Here is a 14,636-nt window from a genome sequence, read left to right as displayed (position 1 = left end):
TCAACCACAATTTCCATAATTACCCCTTTATCGACACCTCATCAAAGTAAATAATTTAATTCAAACATTAGTTTCGTGTGAGGTTTTCCATGTTAGCATTAAGAAACCCTTCATCAAATTTTAACCCCAATAATTATAATAAAGAGGCGTAGTACTATTTCCATTTGTCATTGAAACTGCCAGTCCCCTCCGTAAATTAATATTCCTGATACGAAACAGGATTCCAAACCTATGAAAAGGAAAACCATTAAAAATACATGAAAATGTAAATGACCGACTTTTGCCCATCAATCGGAACAATTTTGATGGAGAGAACGCCCATAGATAGATTTTATATGACATGATGAGAATAATATGATTATCCACAAGGGCTAAAAAAAATTTAATTCATGAATAGAAGCCTAATGTTTAACAATGAAAATACACAAATAGAAAGTTGCACTGATTTTACTTCTGAAAAAGTAATATAAGTTTATAGGGCACATAACTTTTCACTCCTTAACCCGAAAAAATAACAATTAAAATCCCATAAAAATGAAAATGAGACAAGTCTCCCCCAATCGAACCCTCAAAACTCTTTTCCTCCAGAAAAATGTGGTGTTATTGTATCATCTTTAATAGCCAGTGGGAGTGGTTGGTATTCGTTTAGTGCGTCTCCAACAGCCGGTTAAACTAAAAGGCTTTTTCTCTATGCAATATTTTACCATGACTCTTTACACGCGCCCCTTCCATTTTAAAAGCTCATTCCATTTGGTGATATTTTGGAAAAAAGGAACCGGTATCAACCTTACGAGTCTGAGAGATAGCATGTCATCGGGTTTTAACGACCGAGTGGGTGAGGAAGAAACGAAGAGTTGAAAAGTGTTTGACATTCGGCACAAGCGTCGAATGTGTCAAACGATTGTTATGGACCATTAGCTGTTATATTGGAAGACATTTAAAATTACCCAAATTACAGGCAATTTCTCTCACTTAACGAACTCACCAGAAAGTCCCTATTTCATTTTCCACTAACAAGTATCTCAAGTTATTTAATCAAATTTGTTTTGTATTAATAGATTGCAATAACAAGAGTGTTCATTAAATTGCTTTTTCCTTCCCTCAAGAGATGAAGATATTAAACAAAAAAAAAACTATTTCGATGAATTTTCCAATTTAGTTTTATTTTTAATGAAACTATAACAAGCTCTGCCACTGGAAATTCTTTTTTTTTTTAATCTCCCCGCGTCGCGACAGAGGACCATATTGATGTCTACCCTTTTTTCTTTATGAGGTATTTCCCATTTTCAAAGTATTCCATATGATAACATTCTGTATCACTGTGAGCGGGGGAGAGAATAGTCCTCAGATAGTTATTTGTGAGTCATTTGGGAGGGAGTATTATTCTAATGGGTACTTTTACTAATTGTGTTATGTTTATGGGCATCAAATGGTGGATTCAGATAATCCGTACAGTAAAAAAGGCAACTAAATGGGAATTTCAGTCTCCTGAAGTTGTGCGAAATTTTCGGCAGACATGTACATTTTTGGCCAGTAGATTTTGATAAATATCTCGAGGATTAAAAATAACCTTTGAATTATTTCTGTTTAGATTTTTTTTAACGCTCGAATAGCAGACGATCTTGTTTTTTTTATATAGGTGAGCTGTCACATGAAAACCGATCGATAAGAGACGCCTCGTATTTTATCGAAATGTGCCAGAGTATCCGGTAACTCCAATATCCCCTAATTAGTCGGTTGACAAAAACTGTTCGATGACACGTGGCCGTAGCGTCTGCCGGTGCAGGAAAAATGTCGAAGGGAAATCATCACCAGCTGTGTTTCGAAACAACATAAAACAAACATGAGTTTTCAATTTCCCTCGACTTTTAATTGTCTTCCTGCATTAGAGAGATTTAACATCACGCTAGGTTCCGAAACGGATCAACTCCACTCGAAAGTAAAGAATAGAGCGAGTTATTCAAGAAACCCAATCAATTCACGTTTATATATTTTTGGAAATAACCTGAGATTTAACCGGATTACTCGATTCTAGCGTCGAATTTCGGGCTCCCATATATCGCTTCTCAGACGGATGCAGGACTCGAGTTACCCGCGTGTCAGTCTCCATTATTCAATCTCGACAATTCTGTCCTAATTGGTGCTAATACTCTATTCGCAAAGTCCATACAAATCACTTCCGCTTTAGATCCTTTCGCCAGACTATTTTCGGAGCGGGGTCCTTCATGTCGTACAACAGAAGGAGAAAAGGGTTCGATGCGTCTCTCGAAATCGGTTGGGATTTAACGAGATTAAATCATTTTCACAATACTTTGCTGGAACAGGTACTTCTGACTCGTGGGAAAAGCATCTTTGCATTTCAGTCTACAACAAAAATAGATTTTTTAAAAAATGGAATAATGACCTCAACCTTTAAAACGATAAAATTTTTATTTGAAAATATTTGAACAAATCGGGAATAGTCAGAATCTGGTGAAATCATTTCCAATGCTAAGATTATTTTCCTCTCCTCAGTGGGTTAACGGAAACATATATATGCCACGGTCTATCATAAAAATAAATCCGACGAAAGTCGAGATCAGTGAATCATCCGAAGCATATTCTCATATTCTTTATCACTAGGAGAGAGAGTGAGAACCCCCTCGCGTGGTATACTCAAATGTATCTTTTTTCTCCCCGAAGCTCTGCGTGTATACACATATAATATGTGAGATATAACGTTTGAGAGGAGCACCGAAACTCGAGATTTAAAAATCGTGTCCGGGGTGAGTGGATGTCGGTACCAGTCGATACATTCTTATTTCCGTACAAAGCCTTTCAATTTCCCTGTCGTGCCTTTGATATTTTTGCGCGACCCTTATGTATATTTCTATGTTGGAAAAAAGGTTACCACCCTCTCAACCTTTTCCCTTATTTTCTCTCTGGCCGTCCCTCCAACGTCCGGTCGATGCATACACGAGTTTTCTATTTTCCTCCCACCCTTTTCTCCTTTAGCTTTTACTTTCCTATTCAAATTGTACTCTGAGACTTATTCGATTTTCTTTCCTCATATATCAGATTCTATTCATGCCTCACATTTTTATAGTGATTTTATAAAAAGAGCATCATACGAATCCTTATTCTTCTCGAAAATTTATTCAACAATTTTCCTCAAGTCACAAGTGATCGTCCTTTTCTGTGAAATTCGTTGAGAATTTCTAACAATCGATTGTATACCAATTTCTTCGCATCTTTAGCAGTTACAAAATCCAAGTGACTGAAGTCAGTATAATTAATGGGTACATCTATCAACTTCTTAACATTCACGAAGTTTTTTTTGTACTGGTCAACATCTTTCTTCAGCGCTAACGGATCGTTGGGAGCAGAAAACAGCACCATTGGTGTGATGATATTGCTCAAATTATAAATTGGCGGCTGGCTTTGTCCGTAACGTTGGAGATTGATGCGACTGTCTTCGTAATCAAAATGACGTGGAGTTATACCTAAATAAATGTAAATTCAAAAATTTTTCGCAATTCAAGGCATTTTCAATGCTCCAATGTGATATGAGATCAGTTAATTCACAAAATTGATGATTTATCTTATTTTCATAATTTAGAATTGATTACCTGAATCCAATTGTTGCAGAAGATAATAGGCAACTTTCACTGACGTGCCAGCGGGATAGTATCTCGTGAAGAGATTCATATTTTCCTGCGAAATAAAATCGTTCTGTTGTCATCTTCACTATTAGCATTTCTGGAGATACTCACAACAGTAGATTGTATCCCATCTACCCCGAGGAAGAATCTCAGAGGAGAATAGCAAAACATTGTAATTGTTGTGTAATTATTGGCCATGCAAACATTCTCGAAGAAGAGCGGTAACAATATAGTCTGAGAAGACATTTCAGTTGCTCCATTGGGTGTCACCTCTTTCCCTAATCGGATCAATCGAATTAGCGCGCGTCTCGCTGGAGTCAGAGTTTTCCAGGGGCACAGGGGAGCCAGGAGCATTGCCAAGTCTATTTTCTCATTGTACTCTGGTCTTTCGGCGAGCAAGAGTGACACTATGGTGGCTCCGATGGAATACCCTACGTATGTCATTGACAATTGCTTGGTGTAATTCAACACGTAGTCTGTCATCGCGGGTAAGTCCAATGTTGCATATTCATCTAGACTGTGATGTCATATTGAAAATATTTGATCATCGGAATGGAAATTTCGACAGAGGTATCCATACCTAAAATCCCAAAATTGTGAATCATCTGGGGATAAAGTGGTATGCCTACGGCTGAAAGTGTTTCCCCGAAGATTACCGAGCCAAACGTCGTAACCAGCATCCGATAGTACATATGCTACAAGTTTTTAAATGATAATTAGTGCTTCCTAGCCAAGTGAAGTTGATACGGAGAAAAATAACTATCGAAAAAGCACTTTTAAAATCGAGTAATGATTTTTGAGTAAATTTCAATAGAATATATTCCTCTCATGCACACTTTAATCAATTTACCAAGGCTCATATTGGGACCAAATAGCACGAAACTGTCAGCTGTATCTGCCATTCCGTGCTGAAGAAATACGGCTGGATGTCCATCAGATTCATTGGGATCAATTACATTTGGAAACACTCTACCTATTGTTAATATGTAGCCATCGTCAGTGGTGACGTCGTGAGTCTCTGCTCGATATCCGTATTGTTCAACTAAACCCATCTGATTGTGTACCCACGAGAATTCGAACGAAATGCACGTTAATAATATATTACTCGCAAATACACAAAAATTTCAAAATTTTCGACTTACAAAATCTAGTGCGTAATATTCAGCTCCATTGGCATCAGCAGGTGTTCGCACTTGTGGGATTCGAAGAAGATCTATCAAAGCTGAGAAACTGATATGTATCAACAATAATAGCATACAGAAGGTACTTTTCCTCACTGAGACAATCATTATTGCTACGATAGAATTGACGTTCCGAATCTGTTACATTTGCTTTATTCACAAGTGAGATTCAATAAAGGATGCTTGTATCGGAGAACATGAAGTGAACACTATTCTCGATAATCTCTGTATCCTTAAGTGAGATTTCAATTACTCAGTAATGGGGTACATCTTTAATGATCCACTGCCAATTTAATTTTCCTATCATTACTGGAGATTATTTCTTATTCGAATTCCACTGAATGGGATCGATATCCAATTTCTTGCCCAATTCTATCATTCCGTAGTCAATCTCCACTGCTCCGTAATGTCTTGAAATATTCATTTGACCTGTTCTAATGAAATTTACGACTTCGACTTCAATCCCGGATTTTTTTTTCACGCATCATTATCACTCCGTCTGCATATGCCTTTACGTCATTCGCTGTCGATTGCGAATCCTCAGTGCGATTCACATTTTTTTTCATGAAATTTGAAGGTTTTCTCTTCATCACGCCTTTACATAATCGTATAACACTTTTTCCTTTTTAAACTACAAATTATATATCCTCAGTGAGTTGAATTACGTTGGGCTGACTTTTTAGACGCTAACCGAAGCGAATGGGTGAGTCCTTTTCTCTCTTCGCACCATGCACAGGAAACGATAAATTTCCACTGGGTCCACCTCCCCCGCATGAGGGTGCAACTGCAGTGCAAAAAAAGGATTCAAAGGGAGACAGTCTCAGATCCCAACAAGTCCCCTGTTTTTTTCCTCCTTGTGGACCGAACGAAAAACAGTTGTTCCCTTCTTCGATTTTTCGAAAAATCAGAGAAAGAAATCAGTCGAATTTCCATTCAACGAAAATTCGAAAGAAGTAAAATTGTCAATTTTCCTTCTCCATCAGTGCAAAGAGTCGATTCGCCATAAAAACTGACATTTGACAATTTCTATTGAGAGGTCAACGTTGAAAGGACCTTCAGAAATTTTGGAAAAAAAAATTTTCCGGATCTCTTTTGACAAATAACTGACCAAAAGGGGTCTCTCGAGCTCGATGATCTCCATGGAAATTCACCTCTTAACCCCATAGACTGTTGAAACTAGCATAACACCGTTCATCATGAATCCAGATGAAGTGCACTCAATGTACGATGATATATCGTGCACCGAGAGTGGATGACATCCGAGAATTTCTTTGTACAATAAACTGGAAGGTTACCGTGAGTAGCCAGGTTGCGAGTTAGTTACGCATCTGAATCATTCGTTCCGTAGATTATGGGAGTTACTTCAGTCCTCTGCAGCAACCCTTTGTTGACCGAGAGAATTAACTTGAACGATGAATATTGTCATTGAATAGAACAAGTTTTTTTTCCTTTAACGTATAAATTCTGAGGTGATTTCTAAAAAAAATGATGATAAAAAGAAAAAAAACTCACCAAAAATTAAAGAAAAAACATTTTTTTTTAAAAAGACACGTGTAGCACATAATGATGTATCCACTAAAGTATTCCAATGCGTCTTGTGCCAAATGATAAATTGAAAACGAAAAATGGAAGGGTTCTTGTACTTGGACAATTTAACAAACTCATTGGTCTGAGAGACTCGTGCGGGGGCTGGATTTTCATGAATGAGATGCCACCAGTGAGCATGATCGCTCCCGCTGAGCATTTGCACTGTCCAAACTCCCAGGAAAAATGTGCGTTTGACATTGTACGGGTGAAAGTTTCGTTTCTCAAGGAGTGACACTCGAGATAAATGGTGCCGACTTTAGTGTTTTTCATTCCACGCGCGCCAACAGTACCCTGGTCCTCTCCTCTTGTTCGCTCGCAGTGACCAGAAGGAGCCATGCTGTTGTCATAAATCCTTGCTCTCATGCTGAGTCGTTTAACGATTTTTGTCCGTTCAAAATGTACATTTTCACGCGAATTTCCGTAACATTTGGGGACACGAGGAGACGAGGAGAGAATGTGGCAAGGATGGAGACCGTATGCTCCGGCGGGTTGCAAGGAGATTATTATCAATTTTACACCGGTGCTGAGTGCTCCAACCAATGATTACGTCATCATAGAAAGGGAAATTCTTGGAGAGTGATGAAAAGAAAATTGGGAAATTTACAATTGTCTTTTTTCATTCACTGGCAGGAAATTGAAATGAGGATAAATTTTCTCAGCAATTGACTGCGAACCCCTTTGGTTTTCGCGAAAATTAAAATTGAATCGTCAAACTATTTGCCATTTAATCCCATGTCCACTCCACGTGAGAGAAAAAAAATCTCAAATTTTCACGACAATAATGTCCCTTAAATTTCATTAAATTTCCAACAGTGTAGACCTATAACAGCTTCTGGGTGGCTCAAAGAAATAAGATCGAAACCTTTAACTCACCGAGAAATCGCGGATCGTTAGTCTCGGGCCAACCACTCGGTTTTCAACCCGAAAGGAGAACCTTTCCCTCGCCAGTTGAACTTAAATTCCTCCAGAAGCGTAAAAAACTTGAAGCCCCTACAGATGTCACAATTAACTCCCGAGTACTGTGGGCAAGTCGAGAAAATCCTTCCCAGAATCCGTAAAGAAACGGTCTGCGGTTCATTTTTTATTACGCAAGAATATATGGGGTTGTGTTCCAAAACTGACCGGAAAATTTTACATTTGGAAATGCACCTTATGTCAGCAAGACCGAGCAATGATTAATGAATAAAACTAGAATCGTTCTCCTCTTTCGATGACACGATAATGAAATTTCTCAAGGGACTACCAATAGGATCGACGGAATCGCCGAAAAACCTAGACAAAAAAAGTTTCTCCATTGAAAAATCCCCACAAGTGATCATGATTTTACGACCATTTTCCCCGGCAAACTTTTTAAAGCCCAAGGTCACCGCAGTTTTTTTTACGAGTGAATTTACGTTCGTTCGAGCTGCCAAACCCCAGGGCTAAATAAGGAACTATTTTATAGTCGAACCCACAAGTTTATCGGTTTATTTTTTCCTTCCTCACTCATTAAAATGTTAAAAAATTAAAAAGGGATGTTTTATCCAATTACATTACATAAATTGTGGAGAACTCGAGAGTAGCAGGTATAAAAAAAATATTGAGATTGGGGGAGGAGGTGTATAAAAAGATCGCCATGAAATCTCAATCGAGAAGGGTACGCGGAGGGTCGTTAGTGTCGTCGTTACTCTCTGAGACTCGCCCCTGGGTAACGATCGCTTCACGTCATTCTATCAGCGTCAGAAGACACGGCGTGCGATGTCGGAAGGCTTTCAATTGTTATGCGGACGGAGGTTTATTTTTTATTCCCTACCCTCCTAAGAAGAATTTCAATCTCAAGGATAATACGACAAGTCTTGCATAATGTCTCGATGCTTACCAAGACAGGCCCTCATAACATTCTTGGATATTAATTTAATTGCGCCCTGTTATCGAGAAGGAAAAAAATCAGCGTCTTCTGGTTTTTTTTAACTATCAATCTGATGACAAAAGAATCCTTTGGGATAATAATGGCAGAGTTCACCGGAGAATGGGCCCATTCAATTGTCAAGATTATTACCCAAGAGAAAATTCAATTTTTCTTTATTCATTTTATTCACTAATGTCCCAACAGCCGAGACCAACTATAGGGTCGAATAAATTTGGCATCGTGATTGCTAATTATTTTTCGTCACAATTGGCATGTTGACAATTTTTTTTAGCTGGAAATTAAATGAGGCGCAACATATCCAACATGCAACTGTAACTGATTGTTCTAGCATCATTTTATTAAATTCATGAAACAATCCAGTGGAGTGAGAATTTTCCCCTTCTATTACAGATGATTGATACGAGGACAATTGTGTTAATTTCCTGATGATGATTCCGACCAACTCGTGCACTTCACGCCTCTATTAGACTGTCCAGACTCCCCATAACCTGTGGCGCTTCGATTTCACGAAATGAAATACTGGGGTTTACACACACGCAATGCTCGCGGTGGCACGCGTTCCGTGCACTGTATATTTCAGGCGCCAGATGCCCACCGACAACGATGAGTCAGGGATACACGGTAATTTGCGAAACCACCATCAATAATAATACCTATAGTTTAGTTCTCAGTTGTTACACATTTTCGATAGTCGTCGGTAACATCAGAATTGAATGTTCATGGTTAAAAAGCGTAAAAGAAGGTGTCTTATTGTGTTTGCTGAGGAAGAAGAATTTTTCATCATTTCGTCCATTAATTCGAGATTTACTATTCACTATTTTAATAAGCCGTTAGAGGATGCTATTCACAATGCATTCAGCCTCCGGGGGAGAGATGTAGGTCCGGGTGGCCCAAAAAAAAAAAAAAATAGAAAAGATTTACAAGAAAAAATGAAATGAAAAGGTGAGTGGTGGGAGAAAACTATACGGAAGCTGTCAAACATAATCAACGTCAGGAAAATATTCTCCTCTTCCCAGAAATATTCAATTTTAATTCAAATTTTTTCCCGAAAATATTGATGATTATTTAATGAAGCGATTTATCATACGAATGATTCAAGAAACATTGAAAATCGCGGATAAAATCTTTGAACTGAATTTTGAAGCAAAGCATGTCGTTCACATCCAAATGGCCACAAAAAAAATGTAAAAAATCGAATGGTCCAGATGGAAAAGTCCAGATAGGGTCGACTATTGTGGGCGGAAGGAGTTTCCCCAGTACTAACCATTGTTACGTCATTGGTGGGGTATAGGTTTTGAATTTCTGCGCAAATCCTTGCCCCCGTGATTCCGAATGTAAAACGAGAACGGTCTTCCAGACAGTAACCCGAGGAACTTTTCTTATTTTTCCTTTGTCCATCTTTGTCTGTACGAAAATTCCTCCTTACTGTCGGCCTTCAGGCATAAAAAAAGGGGGTAAAAAAATTATCGTGTAGGATAGGAAGAGAAAACATTCCAGTAGAATTCCCGGGGAATTGGAAATGGACTGAAGCATTTATTATCGAGTGCATTTCCCCGATTACTCACTTTCTCACGCATTTTTTCACCCCTGGCCGCCCCCTCATGTATTTGCGGGGGTCGCGTGCTCGATGACAATTACCGTGTGCAGCTCGGCCGATGGTGAGGAAGGAGTTTTTCGATGTGGGGATGATCATCGCGTGTACGAGGATGAGTCATTTGCGGAATTCAATTAATACAAGGGAAAGCAATTTTCCCTTTCACACATGAAGTGCATTCTGGAGGAATGTCGGCTCTCCCGAAGCCGAAAAAATTACGAGAAGAAACAGTAAGAGGTGTACAATGGCAGTCTTACGATTTGTTTGCTACAAACAGCTCCATTTCTCTCGGAAGATTACCGGATTAGGTGTAAGGGAGTATACGCCTGGCTAGTTGCCAATAACCTTTCATCCCGGAGAACAATGCAGACGCCCGCAGTGTAGACGGCACTAGTGCAAACGCAAAGTACTGTAAATACCGCATTTGTATTTTTTTTCCCTTCTCCTTTCAATGAAGGTAAACACGGTGTTTTCCCCAAACAAGGGTATCTGTGCATGGCTGGGTTAGAATGAGTGACGCCACCGCGGAGCACTGGCCACTGAGACCGCCGGATAAACTCACTCTGTTGGACTGCAAGGACGTTACATTTTAGTTTTTTTTTTTCGGTTGAAGGTATATAAAGCCTTGCGCCCACGCTCCAGTACACGATGGAAGGGATTGCGGCGGCACTAATGCCCTCTTACTGTCACTGTAATGCCGGCCTAATAACACGAGGACACTCGCTAGTTTTTTCTCAGAGGTGCAATTATCCCGGCAAAATACACCCACGGATGGTCTGGCTCTCCTTGTCGTTAAATATTGGAGTGTAAAATGGGATTTCGAGGCGAAAATCTGGATGAGAAAGGATACTCAGCCGATTATAGGGTAAAACAAGTACATCCATGGGATAATACTTTATTTACATCAATCATTGGGGATCAAATTTTCTACTTATTCATTTGATTTTTTTTTTCATCCTTGTTTACGTACAAATGACGAACAAAACTGTTTGAATCGGGTAATAGTTATTCTTTTAGTTTGAATTGAAATGTAAAATTGTTGACATTCAACTTCCTCACCAACTGCTTCTCATCGTTTCCCGAAAAATGGAGTTTTTTATGTTCACTGTCACCACATCACTTCTCTACTCGTCCACTTTTTTCGAAATTTTCACCCTAAAACCAAGCATTGGAAACTTGCATATGCGCGCGTGCCCCACGTAACAAATCCCATTTTTTATCTCTTCACATTTTCGAGTTCTGAAAATAATGTGGGATGGAGAGGGACTGAGCAAATATAAGGAATAAAAAAGTCAAGCTAAATATAATAGTGTTGAAAAAAAAAATGATGCATACACGCGACCAACTCGGAAGTGGAGAGGGTAGACAATGAGGCGAGGGTATAGATCTCACAGCCTTCGGTATATTTCACTTTTTTCAGAGACAAAAAAATCAGATGGGGTACGGGACTATAAATGTGTGCTTAATACTAATTATACCCCGACAAAATTAAACTTACATGGAGAAATATTTCCCCCATTACAAATTACCCCTCAACTCTGGTAAATTTTGAGGAATTTTCCACAAAACTTGCGTAGAAAATGCAAAAAGTTCAAATCACATTTTCCGAGGTTCAATTCAACAGCATTTCAAAAGTAATTTTGAAAGGGGGGAGAATGGAGAATTCCCATAAATGTCAGTTGAATTCGTTACGACTCCAATGTCCGCTATTTCAATCAACGAAATTTCCTCCCGATGCCCCCAAGTTGCATTATCCCACGTGAACTAAGAGTTCAAGGGTTTACCAGCTGCCTTAATGGTCCAATGTCCCTCGGACAACTCCTTGTGTGTCCAACGTTTTCCCTTCACCGTGTATTAACACCGTAACAGGGAGGGTGTGGTGAGAGCCCAAAAACCGGACCCTGGCGACGCACTAGGGGTGACTTTTGCGTCAAGGGTAGAGTATGAAACTCGTGGACTATTTCACGATGGCCGGCGACGCCATTGTAATCCACCCTGAAAGCCCAACGGACATTTTGGACAACTGAATGAACACAATATTCCGATGAAAATCCCCTAAAAACAATTTTCATTTCGCCCAATATTCATGTCAAACAAACACAGAGCTGGGCTAAATACTATTTGAAATGATTAATCAAATTTTCTTCATTTTTTACATGTCAACATTTTACGTTTTACATTTAAAGAGTCAAATAGTGACATAAACTTTGAAATAGTATTTCTATTTGATTTTCATAGAGTCCCCAGTTCTTCAAATAAACGCACATCAGAATCACTATTTACACCATTACACCCCGCGAATTGCCCCTGTTGTTTTTTCATTAAACTTCGCCCCCGTCTTTCCGTGGAAACAAAAAAAAGAATTAACGCTGGCGTTAAAGGAATGGGAGAAAGGACTAACAAGAAGGAGGAATAATATAATTTCCCAGGGCTTTGAGAGAGGGAGTCGTCTCCCAGAATGTATTCCTTAATTTATTCCGCGTTATCTTAATGAAGATTTTTAATTACTTTTGCTTGAACCCCTGGGCTCATCCGAGTTTGCTCTAAATCTCTCTCAACTCTGCAGATGAATTGATAATGGAGAAATCGTTTAGCAGAGTTGAATGTTTTTTTACAAGTAGAAAAGTAAAAATACTTGCCCCTTTTGTCGGAAATGATCGAATTTTCAAATCCAAGGATGACACTGTCGAGAGGGCATCGTTGAATCCTTATAAATCGAAATGCTCGGTCATTACTCGTTTCCTCTGACGTCAAGCGATACCCTAAACGTTTGCACATCTGGGTCACGGGTTTCTCTATTATTCACGTGTTAATACTTTTAATGAAAACAGAGAAGCAATTCTTTTTTTAAAATCTCATCATTAACTTCGTCTTCTCTAGTTTTTTGTCTTTACCTCAATTTTCCTTCAACAATATCAGACGTGAAGTAAAGATCCCACCGTCAGGGAGACATTACAGAGGGTAGATTCGATTATATAAAAGAAAATATACTGTAAGACGAGAGATGTAGCTTTTTTCCTTTTAATGGCAAAGTTCATCAGAGGAAAAACTTGAGCGAGTGGCCTTTGATGTTCTCAGCTCCGGAAAAGAACGGCTAATGAAACCTGTCCGGCCATCAAAGAGTTCCATGAGGGTTCGACCCTTTTACTGTAACATCCAGTTTTCATCAGTTTATATTTCTCTACGAAATTATCATCGCCCTGCTCCAACATCTTTTCCCAGCAACCCCAGCTGCAGCTGAATTAATTAAATACAAACAAAAGTCTCGATGATTTACACATTTCACTGAAAGACATGCGCAGTTCATCCCCGTGTTCACGTGGCCAAAGGGTAAACAAATGACCGGGATAAACCAGCGAAGAAGAAAAAAAAATTCAGGAAAAAAGCTCAAGGAGAACTCGTCACTAGGGGCAACCAGACCCTAATCCATGGACTTGGAAATATATATAGATATATCTCTTCACCTCCCCCAAGAGCATTTCTAGATGTCTTCTTAAGTTGCTGAAACAAACTTGGACTACAGTAGAAACAGCGTGTAATGCCTCAGGAGGGGTAACAAAAAAGTAGAAGTACTGAAACAAACAGAAATATAAATGCAGTGAACGGTATGTTGAATTTATTCCGATGAAGTATTGCACGCCTTATCATTGCTTCATCCTCTCCTTTATTATTCTCAATTCCCTTGTATTTCTAAAACTAGGTGAAACGTTTACGGTCAGCAATCTATTTCACCAAGCTTCAATTCGTTATTTGAATGAAAAAATGCAGGAATTAAGTTAAAAGGTGAATCAATAATTTCCTAGTGTTTTCAAATTTTTTATAAGAGTTTACACAAAAAAAAAATTTTATTCTTCTATGAAAAGAGATGAGGCCGTTGATATATTCAAAAGTAGGTATATCTCTCCTGAAATAGCAACCGGGCAATTCAAATCCGTCCACTGCAACTCTCCAGGGTCCGCATCGTATTCCCCCCTCCCCTTTTTATCCCCAAATCAGTTGCATCACGGTTCCCTAAATGCCATCGCTGATATTTTTCGTTATGTATCGTGAAAAAAAAATTCGAACCGTAAGGGTCGATTCTCGCGCGAGCCGTTTCCTCCCTCGGCCCTTCTTTTTTTCCCTATACCCTTGCGACAATGCATGATCGTTATGCGTATTCAAAGTGGCTTTACCTGGTGGGACGCAACTCGAATCCATTGTTGGAAATTCGAATGGTTCTGGGAAACGCACTGGCGATTGTGCAACCCAGCGAAAAACCTACAGATCGGTAAAACATCCCCCTACGATCCTTTATGCACCTTTTCCTTTATTTCGTCCAAGACATTATTTTTTTTTTCCTTTGAATTTGGCTCATTTACAAAATCATGGGAAATAAATAAAAATCAATTGTTTTTTTTTCGGGCGACTTCAAACACTTCTTCCGACTTCTATACTCATGAAATAATATTAAAAATCGATTATTTCAAGGAAAACTACTCAATCTGAAGATAAAAATAATGGTGATAACATATTCAAGTCTATATTCTGTTGTTTTTTTTATCAAATAATGATTCCCTATTCATACACCACCGAAATGTTTTTTTATCCCTTCCAATTATATTTATACACCGGTAATCTCTCTGCAACACGCACAATGTGGTATTTATTTCCCCAGTGGCTTCACTAAAAGAATATTTTCACATATGACAATACCGATGACCGATGGCATGTCTTTGCTCTCCCAT

The 14,636-nt window shown here is 38.8% G+C and overlaps 1 protein-coding gene across 1 annotated transcript; it reads right to left on the bottom strand.

Moving 5' to 3' along the window:
* Positions 1-3,130: 3,130 nt before the first annotated feature.
* Positions 3,131-5,044, bottom strand: LOC107042332 (lipase 1). Its single transcript, XM_015263333.1, has 6 exons — positions 4,784-5,044; positions 4,492-4,693; positions 4,222-4,336; positions 3,753-4,158; positions 3,609-3,693; positions 3,131-3,482 (listed from the first exon to the last, which is right to left on the bottom strand). The coding sequence occupies exons 1-6, from the start codon at positions 4,928-4,930 to the stop codon at positions 3,151-3,153; spliced, it is 1,287 nt and encodes a 428-aa protein (XP_015118819.1). The 5' UTR covers positions 4,931-5,044; the 3' UTR covers positions 3,131-3,150.
* Positions 5,045-14,636: the final 9,592 nt, after the last annotated feature.

The sequence above is a fragment of the Diachasma alloeum genome, unplaced genomic scaffold (genome assembly GCF_001412515.2).
Source record: "Diachasma alloeum isolate Michigan unplaced genomic scaffold, Dall2.0 Dall_scaffold_00443, whole genome shotgun sequence".
NCBI classification, from domain to species: Eukaryota; Metazoa; Arthropoda; class Insecta; order Hymenoptera; family Braconidae; genus Diachasma; species Diachasma alloeum.
The sequence above is the reverse complement of the archived record's forward strand: the minus strand, read 5'-3'. Positions and strand labels throughout refer to the sequence as shown.

What these genes read in the sequence shown, in the direction of transcription:
- LOC107042332 (XM_015263333.1), bottom strand. Translation starts at nt 4,930, where the DNA reads ATGATTGTCTCAGTGAGGAAAAGTACCTTCTGTATGCTATTATTGTTG. An exon ending in TGGTCCCAATATGAGCCTTG is followed by an intron (nt 4,337 to 4,491) that starts GTAAATTGATTA and finishes AAAAACTTGTAG; the next exon opens with CATATGTACTATCGGATGCT. An exon ending in TCACAATTTTGGGATTTTAG is followed by an intron (nt 4,159 to 4,221) that starts GTATGGATACCT and finishes ATGACATCACAG; the next exon opens with TCTAGATGAATATGCAACAT.